The 21,845-nt window shown below is 41.4% G+C and overlaps 1 protein-coding gene across 2 annotated transcripts in view; it reads left to right on the top strand.

Moving 5' to 3' along the window:
* Nucleotides 1-16,841, top strand: part of LOC119651072 — a 70,247-nt gene extending 53,406 nt beyond the window's left edge. Inside the window, exons 2-10 of one of the 2 annotated variants that reach the window (XM_038054413.1) lie at nt 2,048-5,348; nt 5,414-6,524; nt 6,597-6,896; nt 6,952-7,188; nt 7,452-7,757; nt 7,823-8,091; nt 8,151-8,313; nt 14,679-14,931; nt 15,000-16,841. In XM_038054413.1, coding sequence (XP_037910341.1) covers nt 2,139-5,348; nt 5,414-6,524; nt 6,597-6,896; nt 6,952-7,188; nt 7,452-7,757; nt 7,823-8,091; nt 8,151-8,313; nt 14,679-14,931; nt 15,000-15,189 — 6,039 coding nt within the window. In that variant the 5' untranslated portion in view covers nt 2,048-2,138 and the 3' untranslated portion in view covers nt 15,190-16,841. Of the gene's footprint in view, nt 1-2,047; nt 5,349-5,413; nt 6,525-6,596; nt 6,897-6,951; nt 7,189-7,451; nt 7,758-7,819; nt 8,092-8,150; nt 8,314-14,678; nt 14,932-14,999 lie in introns of both variants that reach the window. The other variant, XM_038054411.1, reaches the window with a different exon arrangement.
* The last annotated feature ends 5,004 nt before the right edge of the window (nt 16,842-21,845 follow it).

Here is a 21,845-nt window from a genome sequence, read left to right as displayed (position 1 = left end):
AATCTGAATGACTAATTGGTGATTTAGTGGACCAAGTCATAATCAAGAATAAAATCTTAAATCAGGAAGGTCCAAATGAGTTCCTGAGTTACTTCTTGGCGTTGGCTGTGTGAGATCTGGCATTGTCGTGTACCAGGCGATTTCCCTGGAATTGGAGAAATTCAAGCTTTTCATTCACAGAAATACGGCCGTTTTCAGATTCGCATTGTACACACTTAAGAGATTCATATCAGTCCAACAGTTTTATCCTCATTAAAAATCTCAACCAGAGTTTTTCCCTACACAAGGTCGACTTCACACTTGGTAGTAGATCAGAATGACATTCTTCGCAAGCGGTTATGCTGGGTCAAGATTTGGTCTCATTTGAAGAAGAGAAGTTAGACTAGACGGGATTGTTAACGACACGTCGAAAATCAACAATGAATACATCGATGCAGAACCGAATGTGTCATTCAAAAAAAATCTTGTTTACCCTGAAAACCACATTGTTTACGCTGTCAAGGGGTTTCAGTAAATATTAAAGATATAGGGATGATTCAACGGTAAAAGACACCAATAATTTTGTATCCTCCACTACATTCCACTCCTATATCGATCATTGGGGCACTTTGCCGATTACCAAATATTAAACTGAGTCTACATAGGCGTCATTGGGAAGCTTTCTACCCACGAAGTACCTGATAATTAGCTGTGGATATATCCAACTGGTTCAGGGACCGTATAACAGTGCAATCGCGTAAAGTTGAAGGCATTGCTCACATGAAGGGTGATGATAGCACAATATTTTTTTATATCACTTGCTACCTTACACCTACAATTGTCTTCCCTACTAGATGGACAACTACGTTAATGTCATCCACTGTTGACCAGTCCGTGCGAAAACCATACTTTGTTTAGACATGCCTTCTCTAACAGTAAGAGCAACCTATTGCATTAATTAGTTTCCCAAACCGTCTAATAAATATATAAAAGGTTGTACAAGGATGGGTCACTGTGTGGTTTATCACTCTTTAGTAGCAGCACCAGCATATGCGTTTCCCACTGACTCCGGAAGCCGCTCTCTTCAAAATAGTCTTGATTTTATCGTTTTTATCTCGCCTTCAGCGCTCCGTTTGGTATTCCGTTCAACCTGGGTACTTTGTTTATCTCTAATTTTGCGCGGGCAATGGTAAGCTCGTACTCTGTTATAATCAAGTATCCTTGGAGAATGCTATTTTTCGGTCGCAATTTGGCATTCGTCTTGCCTGTAGAAACTGAGTGGTCATTGTCTTTCGTGAAAAAACTGAGCCCTTGATCTGTGGTCCACTGCCTCTTTTCTGCGACTGTCTGTCTGTCTGCCACAAACTTTTTTCTCAGAAACGACAACAGTTACTGACATGAATTTCAATAGAAAAATTGGGATTATTTGGTTACAGTGAATGGCAAAATCCTAAGTTGAATTTAGGGTTTCGCGATACATGCAAAAAAGGAGTGTTAATAAAAAGAAAGGCTAACGGCTTCGTCCAGGGCAGAGGCAACTCATCAGACACTACCTCACCTCTGTCCTGGAAATAGTCTGACTATGCTCCAAACTAGGGGTCCGCAGACCAAAAAACCTGGAAGAAAGTTGCTCTTCATTAAATCCGGCTGAACATCAAGTGAACTTAGGATCCATCAGATCCCAAACAAAAAAAAAGGAGTGTTAATTCCCCTCCCTATCATAATCATTCTTTCAGCAAAAAAAACAAAAGATGGAATTTTTTAAGTTTCTACAGTGGCCTAACCCCTTAACCCCCACTACAGGCGATCATCCAAATGTCCCTAATAAAAGTTCCATAAAACTTCTCATTTCTGAAACACCCAACTTGCGGTTATCGGCTACTTTAATTGATGAATAACATCCAAGCGCAATGTTGATGTACACAGTATGCTGTTCCAGTCTAGAAATGAAGTGTCCTAGCATACTTGAAAGAAAAAATCCAAATTAGACTCTTGAACTATAAATTATTATCATTAATTGCGGTGTGTACAATTTATCTCAAATGCTCCCTTTTTTCTATCTTTCCAGATAAATTCGAACGCCATATTCAACTAGTAATGAAGCAATAAATACATATTCGAATTTGGAAGGAAGCAATATATAAAACACAAATCACACCATGTCACGGTTACCTGATAATGATAACATACGGAACGACATTTACGAGAACTTGCCTTGTCAAGCAATGTTCAATGAATCCGTTCGCAAAATCAAAACTAACGAGTCGATAGTACTAAACAATTGCAATCAAAATAAGAAATCCAATTTACCCAAAGAACTACTCTACGCTGCTCCCCTACGCAAATCCGATCGGTACAAAAGCGGTGAACGTAGCCGTTACAAAGTACACAATGAAGCAACCGATAAATCAGAGAAGGTATACAATGTTGAGTATAAGCTAATAAATAAGGATAATGTAGGATTGAAAAATTCAACGAACGGCTCTGCTCCAGGATTGGGGGTATCCGCAATAAAAACCACCACTAATGGGGGAATTCCAGTTTGCGATGCGGGACAAGAAAGCAGCCTAGAAGATCGTAGAATATTGAACTTTTTGAAAGATACAACTCAAGTTCAAAGGAAAGTTGACATGGGAAAAGACTGTCCCAATGCGAGTTTTTCTTGTTTGGCACGGGAAGAGCATTTCGCTAATTTAGTACAACAGAATTTCACAACAGAACCAAGTGCTAGTAACAGTCAGACAGTCAACACAGACTCAGATTCAGGTATAGCATCAGGTATAAACAAAAATTACCTGGATGATCCTGAACAACCAAGAGATAACCTTGAATCCACAGAGAACCTAGAGGAGTACATGGATAAGAAACAATCCCCAGACAAAGAAGTCAATGGGTTTGTCGGGTCTCCATTAAGCCACCAATTTCGTACTGCAAACGTTTATATAAACCGAGAGTGGGCACTCAAAAAGATTGCTCTATGCCTAGAACAACGAACTACTGGAAAGAAACCAATCCCCGGAATAGCTGGTTCTTCGAAAATAACAGATGAAGCAGCAGCCTCTAGCTCTGCCTTTGTGAGTAGAGCGGGTGGATCACAAACTAACGCAAGCTCATCCTATCATGGCTGTTTGATTCTCGGTTCAAATGGATCCGGGAAAACATCGATATGCCAAAGCATCATGAACGGCAATTCTGGAACACGGGGCCTTCTCAATCGAAAACTGCTTAGTTGCTATTTTGTGAACTCACAGAATCCGGATTGTCATAGTTTAAGTTTGTTTATTCGAAGTATTGTATTACAGATACTAAGCCATTCGAGCCTAATTACAAAAGAGAAGCTAGACAGCATTATGGACGGCAAAGAAAACGGAATGGGAGAGAATCCAGAAACTGAAAGTCAAACTAATGTGCACGAAAATATTGAAGAATTGTTGATAGCCGAACTGACACTGGACGATAAACCTGATGCCGAACAAGGTGCAGCTGCCAGCAGCAAGAAATCAATCATTCGGCAGAAATCAGCTCCATCCCCAGAGAAGCAATGTTCGGATTCAGATGCTGTAATGAAGAACGCTTATTCGACGCACCCACCCGCTTCATCAAAATCTTCTACGGAGAAAAACAAAAACGCCAATGATGGTGAATGTACTGAAAAACAAAAGCCACAAGAAGACGGCCAAGATTGTTCCTCGAATGTTGAGAACAGTGACAGTTCTAGTAAGCCTAAATCAAGTCCTAGTAAAAAATCAAAAATCCCTGTTGCCATCAGTAATAGAGTTCCTAAAAGCAATAATGCAATTCAACAAGGGGGCGGTGAAGATATTGCTGATGTTATGGGTGATGAGCTGAAAAATGCTATTGAAGCCGAAATCAATGACGATTCATGCATTCCAGAAGTGGAAGGAACGATTCAAGAGCCGCTAAGTGCTGATACGAAAGACCTAGCGCCAATAATACCTTCAGCTCCTTCGCAAGATCTCTTACAATTTTCACCAAAATCTCCAAAAGCTTTAGGACCGAATATAATTCCTCCACCTTTACCAAAATCTAAAAGCTGTCGAACTGTAATAGCTGACGGATTCTACGAGATGATTCTCAGTAATCCTGAAATATTTGAATGCCTAAACGTGGATAATATCGAGAAAAATCCAGATGAATGCTTCAAAAAGGCATTATTGTTCCCATTATTGGAACTCACTCCACCTCGCAACGCGTTGCTTTTGTTGATCGATTCGATTGATGAAAATTATATTAACGAAGGTAATCTTATTTCCACACTGAAAGGACGTTGTTCAGCTCAAAAAAGTCGAAACATCGCTGAGTTGCTATCAAATCACATACATCTGTTTCCGAAATGGCTTTTCTTGGTAGCTACAACTAAAAAGCAGAATAAACACATCACTAAAATGTTCTCAGGATTCAAGAAGATTACTCTGGATGACTTGAGAAAGAGTCACGTCGTAAAGGACGTCCAGGAGTATATCATAAATAGATTGAATTCAGACTTCAAAGGAACAATCAATTTGACTAAGGAGATTATTGAAAGTCTACATCAGTTATACATAAAATCGAACGGATGCATTCTTTATCTAGAGAAAGTGTTGGACGGGATCAAGGATAATTTCTTCTCCTTTAGGGAGATAAAGCTTATCCCCTGTACCTTGAATGGACTGTATCTGTATATTTGTCAGAAATCGTTCAATAAGAAACAATATTCGAAAATTCGTCCAATTCTCAATATACTTCTGGCTTCGACTGGTCTCGTTGACAAGTTATTCGTGTTCAACTGCTTAAGGACTCATAACTACACCATTGACATTGAAGAATTCGAAAAACGTCTAGACTTGATGCGAAACATTCTTACCTTCTATCAGAGCGGAGAGAAAATGAAAATTTTTCACAATTCATTCGCTGATTGGCTAGTCGACGTGAAATTCTCAACTAAAAAGTTCTTGTGTGATGTCAACGAAGGACACGTCATGATTTCTATGTTCTACACACTCGTTAGTGAAACTTTGTGCCCCAATAGCGTTCGTCGATTCGTCTATCATTTGATAAAATCGGGAGAATATTTGGTTAGCAAAAGCATTAATCTGGACCTCATGCTTTTACTATTGGAGTCGCGAGTAAACTTGAATGACTGCTTCTATACGAACTTGTTGAACTGCTGTTCGGTTTGCGAGGAAGAATTCAAAAGCAATGAAAATTTCTTAGTCAAAACCCGAAATATGATTGAGAGATTTTTAATGAATGAACTCAACGACGAGTTTTCGACGTTCTTGTGTGATTTCTTCAAGCCGAACCTGCCGACCGATGCAAAAACTTTGAAACTGCTCATTGAAACCGGAATAAATAATGCTGAAAGCCAGGTGAGCTACATCCTCATTTCAATCTTTTAAACTGTTAACTAATTGTTTGAATTACTTCCGTACAGCCATCCTGTGATTCATCCTTAAATTCACCTGAATTTTCCGAAAAATCACAAAACATCGATTGCGAACTCGCTGACCTTCTTATTTCAACTGAAAAGAGTTGTCAGCAAGAAATTCAACGACCGAAAAGCTCGTCAGATAGAAGCGAGCCACAACAGCCCACAGATAGTATTCAAGATGAAATAGCTCTGCATCAGATATCCGAGTCACATCGCATTGAAATGCACAAAGGCAAAGCACTCGTCCACATTCTAGCAAATGAAGGAAATCATGTCCTCCTTGAACGTGCTTTGAATGCATGCAAAGGGCCTATCGATCTCGAAATCGAGGATTACAATGGACAAACAGCTTTGAATATTGCAGCTCGTAATGGACACTTGGATGTTGTCAAGCTGCTTCTTAGTTTCCAACAGCCAGCATCCGATGGAAGCGGTCGGATTCTGTGTGTTGATGTTAACCACGCTGATCGCGATGGATGGACTCCGCTTCGGTCAGCTTCCTGGGGAGGTCATACCGATGTCGTGAAGCTTTTGATTGCTCATCAAGGGTGTATGATTGATCTTGCCGACAAAGAAGGACGTACCGCGTTAAGAGCTGCTGCCTGGAGCGGACATGAAGACATTTTGAAAATCCTAATTGAAGCTGGAGCTGATGTGAACTCAGTTGACAGACAAGGAAGGACTTCCCTCATTGCCGCTTCATATATGGGACACTACGATATAGTTGAAATCCTTTTGGAAAACGGAGCAAACGTAAATCATCTAGATTTAGATGGAAGAAGTGCTCTCTGTGTGGCTGCTCTATGCGGCTCTTCAGGATATAGTAAAGTTATCTCAACGCTCCTCGAACATGGTGCCAATACTGATCAGCTTGATAACGACGGCATGTCGCCCTTGTTGGTCAGCTCTTTCGAAGGCAATTCTGAAATCTGCGAGCTTCTTTTAGAAAACGGTGCAGACCCTGATCTCGCTGACTTCATGGGAAGAACCCCATTGTGGGCTGCATGCACTGCCGGACATGCATCTGTTGTGAAGCTTCTCTTATTTTGGGGATGTGGCATCGATTGCATGGATTCTGAGGGACGAACTGTCTTAAGCATCGCAGCAGCACAAGGTAGTGTACTTACACAAAAACCAGACCAGAGACAATGAATCAATATGTAAAAAACACATTTTTTGTTCACAGGAAACGTTGAAACCGTCCGACAACTGCTTGACCGCGGGCTTGATGAAACGCATCGCGACAATGTTGGGTGGACTCCTCTTCACTACTCAGCTTTTGAAGGATTCCATGAAGTGTGCGTGCAACTTCTTGAGTCTGGTGCGAAAATCGATGAATGCGATAATGAAGGAAAGACTGCCCTGCATCTAGCCGCTCAAGAAGGACGACAGGCGTGTGTACAGGCTTTGCTGGAAATCCATAATGCATTTGTTGATCAAAAGGCTCATGATGGAAAAACAGCGTTTCGATTAGCTTGTCTAGAAGGTTAGTTGGACTTGAAACCAATTTGTTCACAATTCTGAATGTGTATTTTCCACAGGCCACATCGATTGTATCCAAACCCTTTTGAAATTCGGCTGTGATGTTAATTGTAAGGATGCAGACTCGAGAACTACACTCTACATTTTGGCGCTTGAAAATAAATTAGAAATCGTTAAGTACCTGCTCGATGTAACAGATATCGATGTTAACATTCCAGACAGTGAGGGTAGGACAGCGTTGCATGTCGCTGCTTGGCAAGGTCATACAGATATGGTTAAGCTTCTGGTTACATTAGGTATGACATTATTGAAGTAAAAAAAATACTAAATATAAAAAATCCAAACCATTTCCTTTACTAAATAGTTTTATTGTTTGCAAATGTGCATATTTCGGCGACTACTTCGTCAGTGCTTGTGTTTGAATTCAACCGATATATTTAGCAAAGGAAACGGTTTAGATTTTAAATTTTTAGTTATAGAACTTTACTAAAATGCTCTAAACTCAGATTTTGTTAAAGAAAAGATACATTATTCCATTTTTTTTTTCCATAAAATATAGGAAATGCTGATGTAAATGCTATGGATCTCGAATGTAGAACGCCTCTTCACTCTTGTGCATGGCAGGGTAACAATGAAGTTATGGAAATTCTCCTGTACTTCGGAGCTATACCGGATCATGCATGCAAACAAGGTGCTACAGCACTAGGAATCTCTGCTCAGGAAGGCCATGAAAAGTGCGTTTCAATCCTTTTAAAATACGGAGCGAACCCTTACAAATCTGATCATTGTGGTCGGACCCCTATGAAACTAGCTGCGAAATCAAGTCGTAATAACATTCTCAAAATCTTCGACTCGTATACGAAAAGTAATATATCTCTTGAGACCATCCAATCATGATAGATTCTTATTTCACTTTATGAATTCCAGCAGATGAATCAAATATTGAACCCAGGCTACATCCAAACCTACTTCGATCACCTGATAATCCGCCCGAAAGGTCACCAGGCTTCCTGATGGCCCAACCACCACATCAGACGAATCATTTGGGACCGAATAACAACATACCGCCGAGTGTTTTGAATGCATCGAATTCGACACATAGTAGCAACTTCTACGAGAATACAATGCAATCGGATAATAGCAGCTTACAGAAAAGGAAAAGTATTATTTCTAGTCAGTCTACCGGTAGTAGCAATGAGGTAAGCACCATGAATTTTCGTAGCGATAATTATTTGAGCAAGAATTTATTTATTTAAAGGCGCCGCTATCGTTTACGCAACAACTCCAGCGTCATACAAAGTTGAATTCACGCAATAATCCGTTTGTGCAAGCATCTCCGGTTGTTACAAATAAACGCTCAAAAGGACACCATAAGCATTCTCAAATGCTACCTGATTTGGATGAATATCAGATAAATTTAGGTATGTATGAATATTATTCTCTAATTATATTTAAATTGATTTATTTCGACGTTAGTCATTGGTTGGTCTAAAACATTTAGATTAGATAACCAGTAAGTTTCTTCTTCCACCTTAACAGATAATAAGTAAAGCTTAGAAATGTCTGTTTTATATCTTTATTAAGTTGAATGATATTACTTGATCTGCTGTTGCGTTGGATAGTGGCGTGACACATTTTAGTCACATTCGAAATGAGGATATCCGCGATTGATATGGGGTTGCACCGATCGTGGAAAAACTACGAGAGAGTCGTCTTCGATGGTATGGTCACGTAATTCGCGACAACGAGAATTCATTTGCCAAGATTGGTCTGAACATCGAAGTCGATGATAAACGACCAAAAGGCAGGCCGAAACAACGGTGACTTGATACGCTAGATGGTGCTTTAAAAGCCTCGAGATTGCACCGGATCAGGCATTTACTAAAATAAAATGTCGAAACCGATAACGACGAGCGGACCTCGCTTGTGAACGGGACAAAGACTGAAGAAAAAGGAGACTTGATCTGTTGTTCAAAATCAGAAAAGAAAAAACTAGCTGAGGACCTCTGCAAAAAAAATAAAAACCTTTCTTGCTTTTTTATAACCTCTGCTCTCGTTCAATCACTTTCCGATTTTTCGAAAGTAGAAACCTTCTGGTCTTGGATATCCTACGATAAATCTCCACTAATTGAAAAGCTAAGTTTTTTTAGAGGGATTCTGATTTAATTTTCTCTTTATTTTAATGATTAAAATCACAAATACACGTACAGAACAAGCCCACTATCGCGAGTAAGAAAGGAAAAAAACTAAATAATTATATGCGGTGCTCGACTAGCTTGTTTCACCACTCGACACACTCGCCGACGGCAGGAACAAGAAGGGAATGGAAGAGGAACTCGTCGGCCTCGTGCCAGGACGTCAGCTGTGTCGGCGGCATTTCAATGCATCGCCGGAAGTGTTCTCACCGCCGGCAATGCAGTCGGTGCCACCACATCATTCCGCCCCTAGCTGAAACCGCGCGGATCCAGCGGAGGAAGCCAGGACGTAATCCCGTCTATACAGTTACTGGACGAATCTGATGCTCCGCGGATACTTTTTTGGAACATCCCCCAGTTCGGCAAAGGCCTTCAGCCTCGACATGGAGCCCCATTTGGGCCCGCCCCGAACGTTGAGTTTGAAGGAATACTTCCGTCATTCCAGGACCTTAAGGGGAACCTCATATGGTGGATGGAGCGACCTTCAAGGAACGTCCATCTTAATAAGGACGCGGCATAGTATGTCGGGAAGGTGAAATCAGACGCAGTTTCGAAACCAACGCCCTGAACAGACACAACATGCTGGAGTCGCTTAACCCTGGCCTGATATCCGGCACAGGGTTGCCGAGAAGTTGCAGATTCTCTCCATATATCATCTCCTCGGGGTTAGCCTTGAACTCCTCCGAGCAGGATGAAAGGCAAGGGTTGCGACCACGACGGATCGAATAGTGTCCGGTACCAATATTCTAGTATCCCATTGGACTACGGATAGTATACAATGGTCGTTTTAAACCCAGGGGCTTGCCTAACTCCGAGAAAAGAGTAGATTCAAACTACGTTCCCTGGTCCGTGATGATTACAGCTGGTGCACCAAAGCGCGGGATCTATTCTCGACAGAGGGCCTCGGCACATGATTGTGCCATAATGTCGGTCAGGAGTATTGCTTCAGTCCACCGCGTAAACCTGTCGATGATTGTGAAGCAATACTTGTACCCGCGCGATTCTCGCAAAGTGCCAATGGAATGGTGTGGAAGCGCTTGGTCGACAGGGAATACGCCCACTTCCTTTCTTACGTGCTTGTTGATTTTACACTTCTGGCACACTCTTTGGCCCAAGAGTTTACGTCCTTGTTATTAGGCGACCTGAATTATTTTCCGGTGACTAACCGATTTGATGCTTGGGTACGCAAGAACGTGTACTGTGTAGAATACTTCATTGCGGAAATCGGCCAGAATGAATGGCCTAGGCCCCTTATCCGTGGTCTCACAGAGTAAGTAGGAGTTTGAGCAGAAGATAGTATTTGGAGTTTGCCGTCAGGCTGTGAAGCTTTGTGTCGTCTTTCTGCGCCTCTGCGATGGCCGTATAATCGACTGTGGCGAGGACTGTGATCTCCAAGATTCGTGACGAAGCGTCCGCAACAACGTTGTCTTTTCCAGACACGTATTGAATGTCAGAAATAAACTGGCTGATGAAGCTCAGTTGGCGAGGAGACGCTTTGTTATGCTATTGTTTAAGCGCGAAAGTAAAGAGCTTGTCCTCAGTGAACACGATGAACGGCCTGCTCTCAAAGGAGAAGCGGAAGTATTTAATGAAGAGCTACGCGACGAGAAGCTCACGATCATAGGCGCTATGGTTACGTTGAGCTGGGTCGAGTTGTTTCGAAAAGAAGCTCAACGGTTGTCAGATTTGGTGCATCCGTTTGTGAAGATCGGCGCCTACCGCTGTGCCTGAGGCATCGACAAACACAGCTAGGGGTGCATCTGGCCGAGGACAGTTTCAACAAGTTGCTGTTTGACAGTTTTAAATTCCTGGACAGCCTTAGTAGACAACGCAACCTCGCGGGAGTCTTTCATTTTGGGTCCAGAGAAGTAAGCTTGATGATGAGCGGCTATGGGCAGGAAAGTTTAAAGAGATTCCCGCCTCTCATTTGTTTCACTTACGCCCCCAAGAATGGCCCTGCTTTCGCTTTTACAATGGATGGTTTTGGATTGATACACACGGCTCAGTGTCCTCCTGCTTTGTAGGCTTGTCTTGCAACATTGTCGGAAACTTTATTTAACAACTTTCATGATTTTGTTTCTCTTGTCTTAATATGTTATTAGATGCTCGTCAGAGATTTTCGTAATTTCCTCTTTTCCAACCAATTATTTCTTCGACGCCTGGTTTTAGGTCATTCCAGAATCAAGTATGGGTTTCTTCGGAAAAATGTGGAGAATAGGGTCTAATCGTTCTCCCAGTTTTGCCTTATACTCTTCCGCTGTTAAATCATTTTCCAGTTTTCAAACCCTAAATTTCCGAAGTAGGTTGTTTTTTATTCGATGAATCTTTGGGATCGCTTTTTACCATGCAGTAGTCGTTGTAGTTTAATCCTGGATATGCTTTTATATCGAGAATGCTGGATGAGCATCTTTTGCTGATGAGAACGCGGTGTATCTGGTTAAAGGAAATGGTGATGCGACAAGCCATATATTAAAGTACTATGCTTCGATGGGAAGCAAACACATTCTTTCGTGTATAGGTTTGTAGTCGATAACATTTGCTTTAGAATCTCTATCCACGATGACGGTGATAATTGATAATTTCCCATTTTTGAAGATTGTGTGCAACCTCATGTCAGTTTTCGTAACCATTGCAGGTCGTTTGCTGGGCTGATAGCAGCCTGACCTAGTCTGTTGATTTGTTTAGTGATCTAACATTGCATGATCCAAGCGCATTCATTTGTTTTCGTGGCAACGATCCTGTCCGAGGCTGTTCATTCTGACTCCGTACATGTTCACATTTTTCATGGATGACAGGTTGTAAGTCCATCGTTCCGAAACCCCGGCTGGAGAATAGGTCAAGCAGCAGCATAAATTTTTGGCTGATTTCAGCGCTAGCTCTGTGTTAGGCCGAGGCCGAGGCTAGAAAGTTAAAAATATTTAAAAATTGCAACAAATTGTTCAGTTCATGATGGAAATAGTTACTTTCAAAAACACCTTTTTGTGCCATACGAGAAAAAATTCAATTGACGCAATTAGCTTTTTGAGGTTTTGTGTAAAATAAAATTTTATTAAAATCGATTCACCGTCTGTCTGTCTGTCACACGCATTTTTCTCTAAAACGACTAAACTGATCCGAACGAAATTTGGTAGATGTGAACTACGAAATCCCACGCATACAGCGAGTGACATAAATTTAGGCGGAGTTCAAAGCGGGGCTCCCCATATATGCAAAGGGGGGATTTAAAAATTTTTAGTCGTGTGGGGTATCAAATGAAAGGGCTCAATTAGTACTTTCCGAAACTGATATTAGTTTTGGCATGAATTGCATTGCAAAGTACGCAAGTAAGGAGTCAAAATGTACGCACTTAAGGTGAGTCAGGCTCATTTTCGGAAACTACCCAACCCAAAAATCCGAAAAAATCAAGAAAGTACGCTTAGATGAAATCTAGATCTCAAACTATGTTCTATTTCGATATCTGCTTAACTATACTTACTAATAGTATATTACCAACTTTTAGAAATCCCCTCAAGTCCATTCTAAGAGTACTAAATTTTGCACCGCATTTGCATAGAGGACAGTCTCGTGCATACACATGCCAAGTTTGATGAAAATCCGACTATTAGTGTTAAAATTACAGCAGTTCAAACTTATCAATTTCGTGCGAATTTACCGCATCCTAAGCCATACAAATAAGATGCTGACGTCATAATTAACGAAAATAATTGACATTCGAATTAAATCTTAAAATTCCATTCATGAAGAATCTACTTCTCCCCGACCCTTTTTTGTATCTCTTGTTGGTTAAGTTCTTGACATTTGCTAATAATATTAGACTCAGAGTATGAAGCGTATGAGATAGACTATTATCAATATAGGGTTCTCCATCAAATGATTGATTTAAATCGCTTTCTAAAAAATAGAGGACAGTGCAATTTTTAACTATGTGACACGGAACTGTCATGCCCTCATCGCTCCTCACATTTCCTCTTTTTCTTCAGCCTTTGTTCCGTTCACAAGCTCGTTCAAGCTCGTCGTGATCGGTTTCGCCATTTTATTTTATCAAATGCCTGATCTGGATGTGACCACGGGGCTTTAAAATCCCCATCCAGCGTATCAAGCCACCGTTGTTTCGGCCGGCTTTTTGGCCGCTTACCATTGACTTCGATGTTCAGACTAATTTTAGCAAATGAATTCTCGTTAGCGAGGACCACGTGACCATACCATCGAAGACGCCTCTCTTGCAGTTTTTCCACCATTGGTGCAACGCGGATATCCTCATTTGGGATGTTAAGCCCTTGAGTGCTTAACGTAGGTACCTGTCGTGGAGACTTAATCCTATGGTCCTCATCAGACACGGATTGATTTTGTGACCACAATCAGAGCCACGCTGAGACAAGCCGCAACGGTACCAGTCTATACCAAATGCATGGCTTAGCATTCATACTCGTGGATGCAAGAATTACCTAAATCTCTACCGAACTATGGAGTACGGCACCCGTGTTGAAACGCAACACCACGCCGAGGCTTGAAGGTCTCTTCTCGCTTGAGCACAACCACCATGAAACTCCCACTAGGGGGGCCAACCGCAAACAACCGAGCTGTACTCACATGCAACGGGAGTTCACCCGAAGTATGAGAGTCCAGGGGCTATCCCGGTTCCCATGGTTCCAGAATACCCCTGGTAAGGTTTCGTGACCAATTTGCCACTTCAGATGAGTCCCCGTGCAGACTCGGGTCTGATCACCCTAATTAGGCTTTTGGAGCATTCGCCTACTGCATCATGGCCGGCAAACCAAAGTGAGTACAGCGTCTCCCGGTGCCACCACTATGGAGGTTCTCCTCGGCCACTTGGTTTTGGTTTGGCCGACAGGGTTGCCGTCTCGTCTTCCTTACCGCCGCCTCTGAGCACCTCATTTCGGATGTGCTCAAAACGTGTCACGCCACTAGTCCAACGCAACATTTTCGTCTCCATTACCGCAAGACGCCGTTCATTGTCTTTTATAGTCGGCCAACACTCAAAACTATAAAGAGCGGCAGACGGATGACATTGCAGTAAATTGAGATGTGCTGATACGTCGATCACAAAAAACACCAGTTGTGGAATGCCACTTCATCCAGGTTGCGTTTATGCGTGAAGCACTTTCATAGTACAGTTTTCCATTGGCTGATAGCGTTGACCCGAGATATTTAAATCGCTCAGTCCTGGCCAGGTTACTGAAGCTGACAGCACTGAGCGATTTAAACATCTCGAGTCAATGCTATCAGCCAATGGAGAACTGCGTTATGCTCTTCACATAGGGAAACACAGAACCTTTTATACCTGAAGCGTCAAGCTTCCGATTTCCCGACTTGTTCATATGCAATTTACATTTATAGTATTTGGAACTTCTAAACTGAATATTATTCAGTTCTATATTTGGAACTCAATAAGATTTAACATTGGTCCCTTGGGTTAACTACTTTGTTTCAATAAAGATTGCTGCGTGATGAAGATCATATTGTTTTATTTTTTATTAGTACGATTAAATACACACTCAATTTAATTCCGATTTTTTATTCCTTTTTGAAGTTTACGCAAGTCTATAATTTTCATTCATTTTTAAAAATAGCCTCAAATGCGACAACGAACGAAGCCGATATGTTTGATATGGAATGCATGTCACCACTATATGCCACACCACCTCATTCGCCTAGTAGTGAATTGAGTTCACCTGGACAATTGCCCTCGCACCTCACCTTTGAGGAAATTGGCGGCGTAAGCGGATACACATCGAAACCGATAGCGAATGCTGATCATCACTTTGCTCGTGACACTCACATGCGAATAATTCTTGGAAATAACAAAGAAAGCAATCATTCAAGGTAACCAGAGCCGAAGAGAGATTCTGACTTGTTGAAATAGTAAATGCTAATCCTGTTTTTATTTGTAGTAAATCAAAACGAAGTGGCATTGCAACCAATCCGGCCGTACGAATGATTCGTAGCCGTTTCGATTCGGCAGCACAATTGATCCGACGTACAAACAACATTCTCAATATAACATCGAATAGCAATCAGGGATCGTCGAGTATTGGTGTTAAATCGGGAACGTTTCAGTGGCGAAAAGAAAGTCAAATGTAATCTCTACAAATATTTATGATAATATATTGAGGAAATTAAGAGAAAAAAATCAAAGCGGGAATATATATTTATTAACCTAATTAGCGTAATAGTAGCAAAGAAAATACTAGCGATAACTCTTGTTTGCCTAAATAATTAATTTATTCTACATACTAAACGTATAAACATATTTATTTCATTTGTACTTTATCGCAAAAAAGCATTAGCTTCTCCTTATGCGTTCGAATAAAATTGTGTTTTGTTTTATCTTCACTGGTAACAGTTTCGATCAATAATATCTTATGTGATAATAGTATATTTAATCCTATTTTTCTTTTTTGTTTTTATATTTTTCATTTATTTTTTAGTGGTAAGTAAGAAATTTTTGCGTGTTTCTGAAGTGATTTTACAGTAGTATTTTTTTAATCATGAAAGCATTCATATATTGATAAAAATAAGGCTGCAATTTATTTAGTCTATGTTAATCTCATGGCAAATACAAGTTTTTCATAACTGATTATACTCATTGACGCTCCTTTTCATTATTGAAAGCCCATTGAAGGCGTTTTTGAAATATTTTTACTTAATTAAAAATTCATCTGTTTATAATCTACCACATTAAAAAAATAATCTCCCTATTAACGACGATGGTTTTAGAAACTTATGTTTCGTACTCTATCCTCTTCGTTCACATGATCCACCCATACTCGCTTACATATTGATTCTTTTTCGCTATTATTTTTTTACCTTTGTAACTCCTCTAAATATCAATCAAATGAACTGAAAAGTTGCAGACACTCGTGACCAAATTAACATCCAAAGTACATGGATGTATCCAAATCGGAAAGACAATCCTTAATACAAAAATTTTCGGCTAAGTCTCACTAGCAGTGAAGACGATGAATAATTCCTTGTCCATCCGCAGCTCCATTGCAGTATGTCTTGTCCCAAATTACAGGCTTCTGCAAACAATTTGGCACTGGATCCCAGATTACATTTTCCTATATGCTTTTGAAATAGGTGGAGCATCTTTATACATTCTCAACGAGAATTAGAAAGTCGGCAAAGTTTGGAATCTCATATAAAATATCCTGTAAGCAAGCACATTGATATACCCTTCCACTATGTATATTCCTTTGTACAATGAATGCTGAGTTGTGCATATTAACCCCAATTAATTTTCATAACAGATATTAAATAAGTTGCAGCCACCCTATTATAAGAACGAAAAACCACAACAAATAACCTTCACGTTATTAACAGAGGCCTATAATAAACCAACAAAAACATTAAATTTCAGAAAAATACGTAAAACCTAACAATTAAAAACTTTATCTGCAGAAAAAAGTCTGGAAACAAAAAAACTAGTAGATGCAAATATCTAAATGTAGTAATGATAATAAATTATTATTTATTTCGCAAATTCTGTAGAAATGAATTCTTCTCACTTCATAAATAGTTGGAGCTGCACACACAAACAAATTATTTGAAAACCGTCAAAGAGAATATAGTATGTTCAAAGAAAAACTTATATCTAATGTGGAGAAAACTCTGAAACACGAATAAGAGATGCAATGAAACTATTTAGCGGATTAAATACAAGAATGGCCTAATGTGGCGTCGTATTTGCATAAACGAATGTGAAAATGAGAATAAAAAAATGTACAAAGAAATGGAGTGGTTATTTTTTATTTATGGTGAAAATCAAACAGAAATGTTGTCTTTTGTGGAGGTTATTAAAAAATCTTGGATGTTTGGGATCTTTCTCTCTCTTTTACTTTGTCTTTTGATTATTGGTGACATCCTTCATGTTGAATAATGTGAAGAGATTCAATGAGCCACGTTATCCTTCCTCAAACACATCGACTACGCTTATGACATTCGTTTGCTCCCTTACTGAATCATACACCTTACATAGCGTGATCAAGACCAATAAAGGGACAATTAGGATCTTGGGAGAAATGCGGATGCGAAAGTCCCCACGCGACAGCGATAAGTAACAAACTGGAACAAGTGCTGTTTCCTTGCCTTCATTGTCGGGCGTGCCATTTCCAATTCTCGGGACCTCCGTTAAATCGATCGAAGTCCGCTTGATGGTAAAGGATTACATTCAATGATTCAAAATAAGTAAAATTACGTCGCTTCGCCACTCCACTCCACAATCGGTCATAGTTGTCCCGTGGTAGCGGACGCAACGACCCGGGGGTATTAAGGCTCGAACTGTTGAGTATAGGATGACCGGAGAGTCTCAGGTTTTTCCCGTATACCAGTTTCGTGGCGCTCGCAACAAATTCCTCCCGATAGGCTCTCCGAATAGCAGAACTTGCGACAAAGAAAGGTCGTATTGGGCAATTGTAGCGGCTATCAGCGTCCTGTCCCATCTTTCAAGCATCCCACTGGACTGTGAGTGGTACGTGGTTATTCGGTGGCGTTTGAAGCCGAGGACATTGCCTCACTCTTGGAAGAGTTACGACTCACTCTGAATTCGCTGGTCGCCGGCAGACCAAAGCGTGGCATCCATCCTTGACAGATAAGATTATGCAGTAATGTGTTTCAAGGATATGATGTCCGGCCACTTATTGAAGATTGTGAGGCAATACTTAAAATCATGCGAGTCTCGCAAAGAGCCAATCAAATCGAGGTGGATTGTGTGAAATCGCTCGGTGGATGGAAGGAATAGGTCTACTCTTTTTAAGGTTTTGTATAAACACAAAACCTTATTAAAATCGATTTAGTGTCTGTCTGTCCGGTTGTCTGTCTGTCTGTCGCACCCGATTTACTCAGAAACGACTGAACCGATTGTTATGAATTTTGATGAGAACATGTGGTCTATGTATCCCTTTGCATGCAGCGAGTGGCGCCATTTTGTCTTGAATTTTAAGGGAGGCTCCCCATACATGCGAGAGGAGGTGTACATTTTTTTTCACAAGATATAGTCATGTGGAGTATCAAACTAAAGAGCTCCATTAGTACTTTTTGAAATTGATCTCATATTGACTGAAACATAGGGGAGATATGGCACAAAATGTATGCCCCGGGTATCAGTGGCCGCATCGAGGAGCCCAATTAGCGCTTTAGTGCGCCGTTTTGATGCCACAAACTCCTAAGACCGTGACTGTTGTTATGGGTGCAGGGAGGCAGAGCCATCCCGTAGTATTCACGAAAGAAAGCAGCTCTCCCTCTCCCACCCTGCAGCTAGAAATCTCTCTGAAATCCCCAAAGAATGGTTTACTCAGTGTCCGCAGCCTGACTCTAGCCAGAGCTGAGCAATCGCAGAGAAAGTGCATAAAAGTTTCCCTTTCTTCTCCGCAGCTTGGACAATGCGAATTGTAGGGGATGCCGAACCTAGCGACATGGTCCCCTATGGGCCAGTGCCCCGTGCAGACCGCCGTAATCTTGAATGCATTTGCACGTGTCTGGCACAGGAGCTCTCGTGATCGGGCTATGTTATAAGCGGGCGAAATCTTCCTTGACTTAGCACAGCTTGTAAGCCTTCGTCATCTCAGGCCCGCGGCTGCTAGGTAGTGCGAGTAGACTCCGCCCCCGACAGCCGCCAGCGGAACACCGACTGTATTCACCGAGGGACTGGCAAGAGCAGAGCCTTGCCTGGCCAATCCGTCAACTCGCTCATTCCCTCTATGTTCCTATGCCCGGGAACCCAGAGGAGAGCGACCTTGATTCGCCCTGGGACCTATACTACCCTTTGACCACCTTCATTCTGGAACACAATAACCCCTTCGATAACTTAATCGACATAAAACAGGCTGGTTTCGGTCCTGGATCCTCCTATAAAGTCGAACTGGAAATGAACACCACCAAATCTTAGATTATCACACTCTTCCTATCTACGTTCATGAGCAGAGCATTATTTCTGCAAATAGTGGCAACGAACTTGATATCACTCGATGCGTCCCAGATCTGCCTCGCTGTTCTGCCAAAAATCAAGAAATGCAGATAACTCAATACAACATTAAGATGACGTTGTTCCGAGCAAAAATCTTTCTGTACCAGTATATGGGAGTAGAACATGGTAACCGCTACGGTTAATTGAAACCTTCAGTTTATCGAAAATACTGTTCTGCGAAATACCATCGAGATACTTTGCTTGAGACAATTATAAATGAAAAACTTTGTCGATGTATGGGTCAGATAACTGTGGACGTGTTAATCAGAATCAGACCGAGGTGACAATGTATATGTATGTTACACTTATGAAAGGGACACAACAGTATTGCTAGTTATACCCTGTCATGGAATCCACTATCCCAAAATAGCCACTTCTCGCCCTAGAAACACATAAAGCAAAACATTGAAGGAAGAATGCAAGTTTCTCAAAAAGGCCTGGTAAGTGCTAAGACACATTTCAGTAAACCAACACCGCTCGCCCATAAAAGCGATTGACGCGCTGGGCCTCATTTAGGGGTAAATGAAAAATATATATAGTGTTTTATTAGACCTGCATAAACCAATTTAGCGTGCAAACTCAATTACTCCACGAATATCAACACAACATGACACGCTACTAACAATTTCGCTTACAGCTGAAAACTTCATCATCTCTGTGTGCAATTCTTCCCTTTCTGGATTTGGTAATAACGCTATTAGTGTTGATTTACCAGGGGTTTCCCAGGTTTTGTGCTCCATCGTGGGTACCAATCCGCGGTTTCCCCACAGGGCCTATACTATTGTGCCTTCTGCGTAATTGAGTTGCTTGAGGAATGATGGCACTATCCAGAATCGTAGGAAGGAAAAACCGAACCCAGTCCTCTTTCTGCGGGCCACTGACCGGGCTAAATGAATCCGGCCACCCTTTCGGCAGGTTTGGCATTATTCTGTGATGATGTCCATGTCCTTCGCTCGCAAGAGAAAATATTCGTACATACTAAATGGGCTAAAAAGTTCGTATTCTTACATAGAAAAACATTTTTTCTTGATAAATTTTAAATTTATTATTCAATATAGTTCCCTTCGAGGGCGATACACCGATTATAGGGGTCCTACAATTTTTCGATATCATTTTTATAGTACGATTTGTCTTTAGCCTCAAAATAGGCCTCAGTTTTGGCGATTACCTCATCATCGGGGCTAAATTTTGTTCCAGTGCGCATTCTCTTGAGATCTGAGAACAGGAAAAAGTCGCAGCGAGTAGGATCCGGAGAATACTGTGAATGCCGAAGCAATTTTAATTCCAATTCATACAATTTCGCCATCGATTTCATCGATTTGTGACACGGTGCGTTGTCTTGATGAAACAGCACTTTCTTTTTCTTCAAATGGGGTCGTTTTGCCGCGATTTCCTTCAAACGCTCCAAAAACGCTATGCAATAGTCGCTATTGATGGGTTTTCCCTTCTCAAGATAGTCGCTGAATATTCTACTGATGCCATGGCCTTGCCAGCCGATTGTTACATTTTCACACGCTTTCGTGTTGGTTCACCACGTGCAGTCGATTCAGATGACAATCGTTTTGATTCCTGTGGGAAATAATGGAGCTATGTTTCGTCCATTGTCACATATCGACGCAGAAGTTCGGGTTTTTTATGGAGGAAGAACTCTCAAAAACAGCTCACAATCTTCAACTCGTTGTGGTTTTTGGTCAATTGGTCGCAAAAGCTCATGCACGTTATGTGTAACACGTTCCCTTGATATAGCCTCAGCTATCTTGATCAATATCACTTTGTGGCCTTGTACTCAACATCTTCCAGGCTAGTTGGGCAGTGCAGAGACGCGTTGAACCGTCTGGGCGGCATGCTCAAGGTCACCCTCCTCTGGGTTCCCGGGCATAAGAACATAGTGGGGAATGAGCGGGCTGACGGATTGGACAGGAGAGGCTCTGCTCTTGGCATCCCTTCGATGAATACAGTCGGTGTTCTGCTGCCGGCAGTCATGGGCGGAGTCTACCCGCACTACCGAGCAACCGCAGGCCTTAGATGAGCTGTGCCAAGTCAAGGAGAATTTGGCTCGCTCATAACATAGCCCGATCACGAGACCTCCTATGCCAGACGCGTACAAATGCATTCAAGATTGCGACGGTCTGCACGGGGCACTGGCCCATTGCCGAAGCTGCGGAGAAGGAAGAGAAACCCTTATGCATTTTCTCTGCGGTTGCTCAGCTCTAGCTAAAGTCAGGCTACGGACACTGGGTAAACCTTTCTTTGGGGACCTCGAAGAAACGGCGCACCACAGCGCTAATTGGGGTAATCGTAGCGGCCACTGATACCTACCTACATACCATCACTTTGTGGCCATCCAAAATTATTTTGTGGACTTTTTTGATGCTTCCGTCGGTAACAGCCTCTTTGGGGCGTCCACTGCGTGCATCGTCCTCGGTGCTCATTTCATCTCGTTTAAACTTAGTAAACCACTTCTTAACGATTGATTTTCCTGGTGCAAAATCCGAATAATATTTATCAAGCCATGTCTTGGCTTCAACAGTATTTTTTCGCAATAAGCAATGCTTTATTAACATACGAAATTCCTTTTTATCCATTTTCATCAAATAAAAGTTCCTTCGCTCTATCCCACAAACTAATAGTCGGACAGCTGTCAGATTTGTACGTGTCTTCTGAAGGTTAGTATTAAATAACGAGTAAAAAGGGACACAGCATTTCGACGCATTTAATAGGATTTTTTAAAGCTAGTATAAATCCTAAGGCTACCAGTGTGATTTGATGATGA

Source organism: Hermetia illucens, chromosome 3 (assembly GCF_905115235.1).
Source record: "Hermetia illucens chromosome 3, iHerIll2.2.curated.20191125, whole genome shotgun sequence".
NCBI classification, from domain to species: Eukaryota; Metazoa; Arthropoda; class Insecta; order Diptera; family Stratiomyidae; genus Hermetia; species Hermetia illucens.
This window is presented reverse-complemented; position numbering and strand designations above follow the sequence as displayed.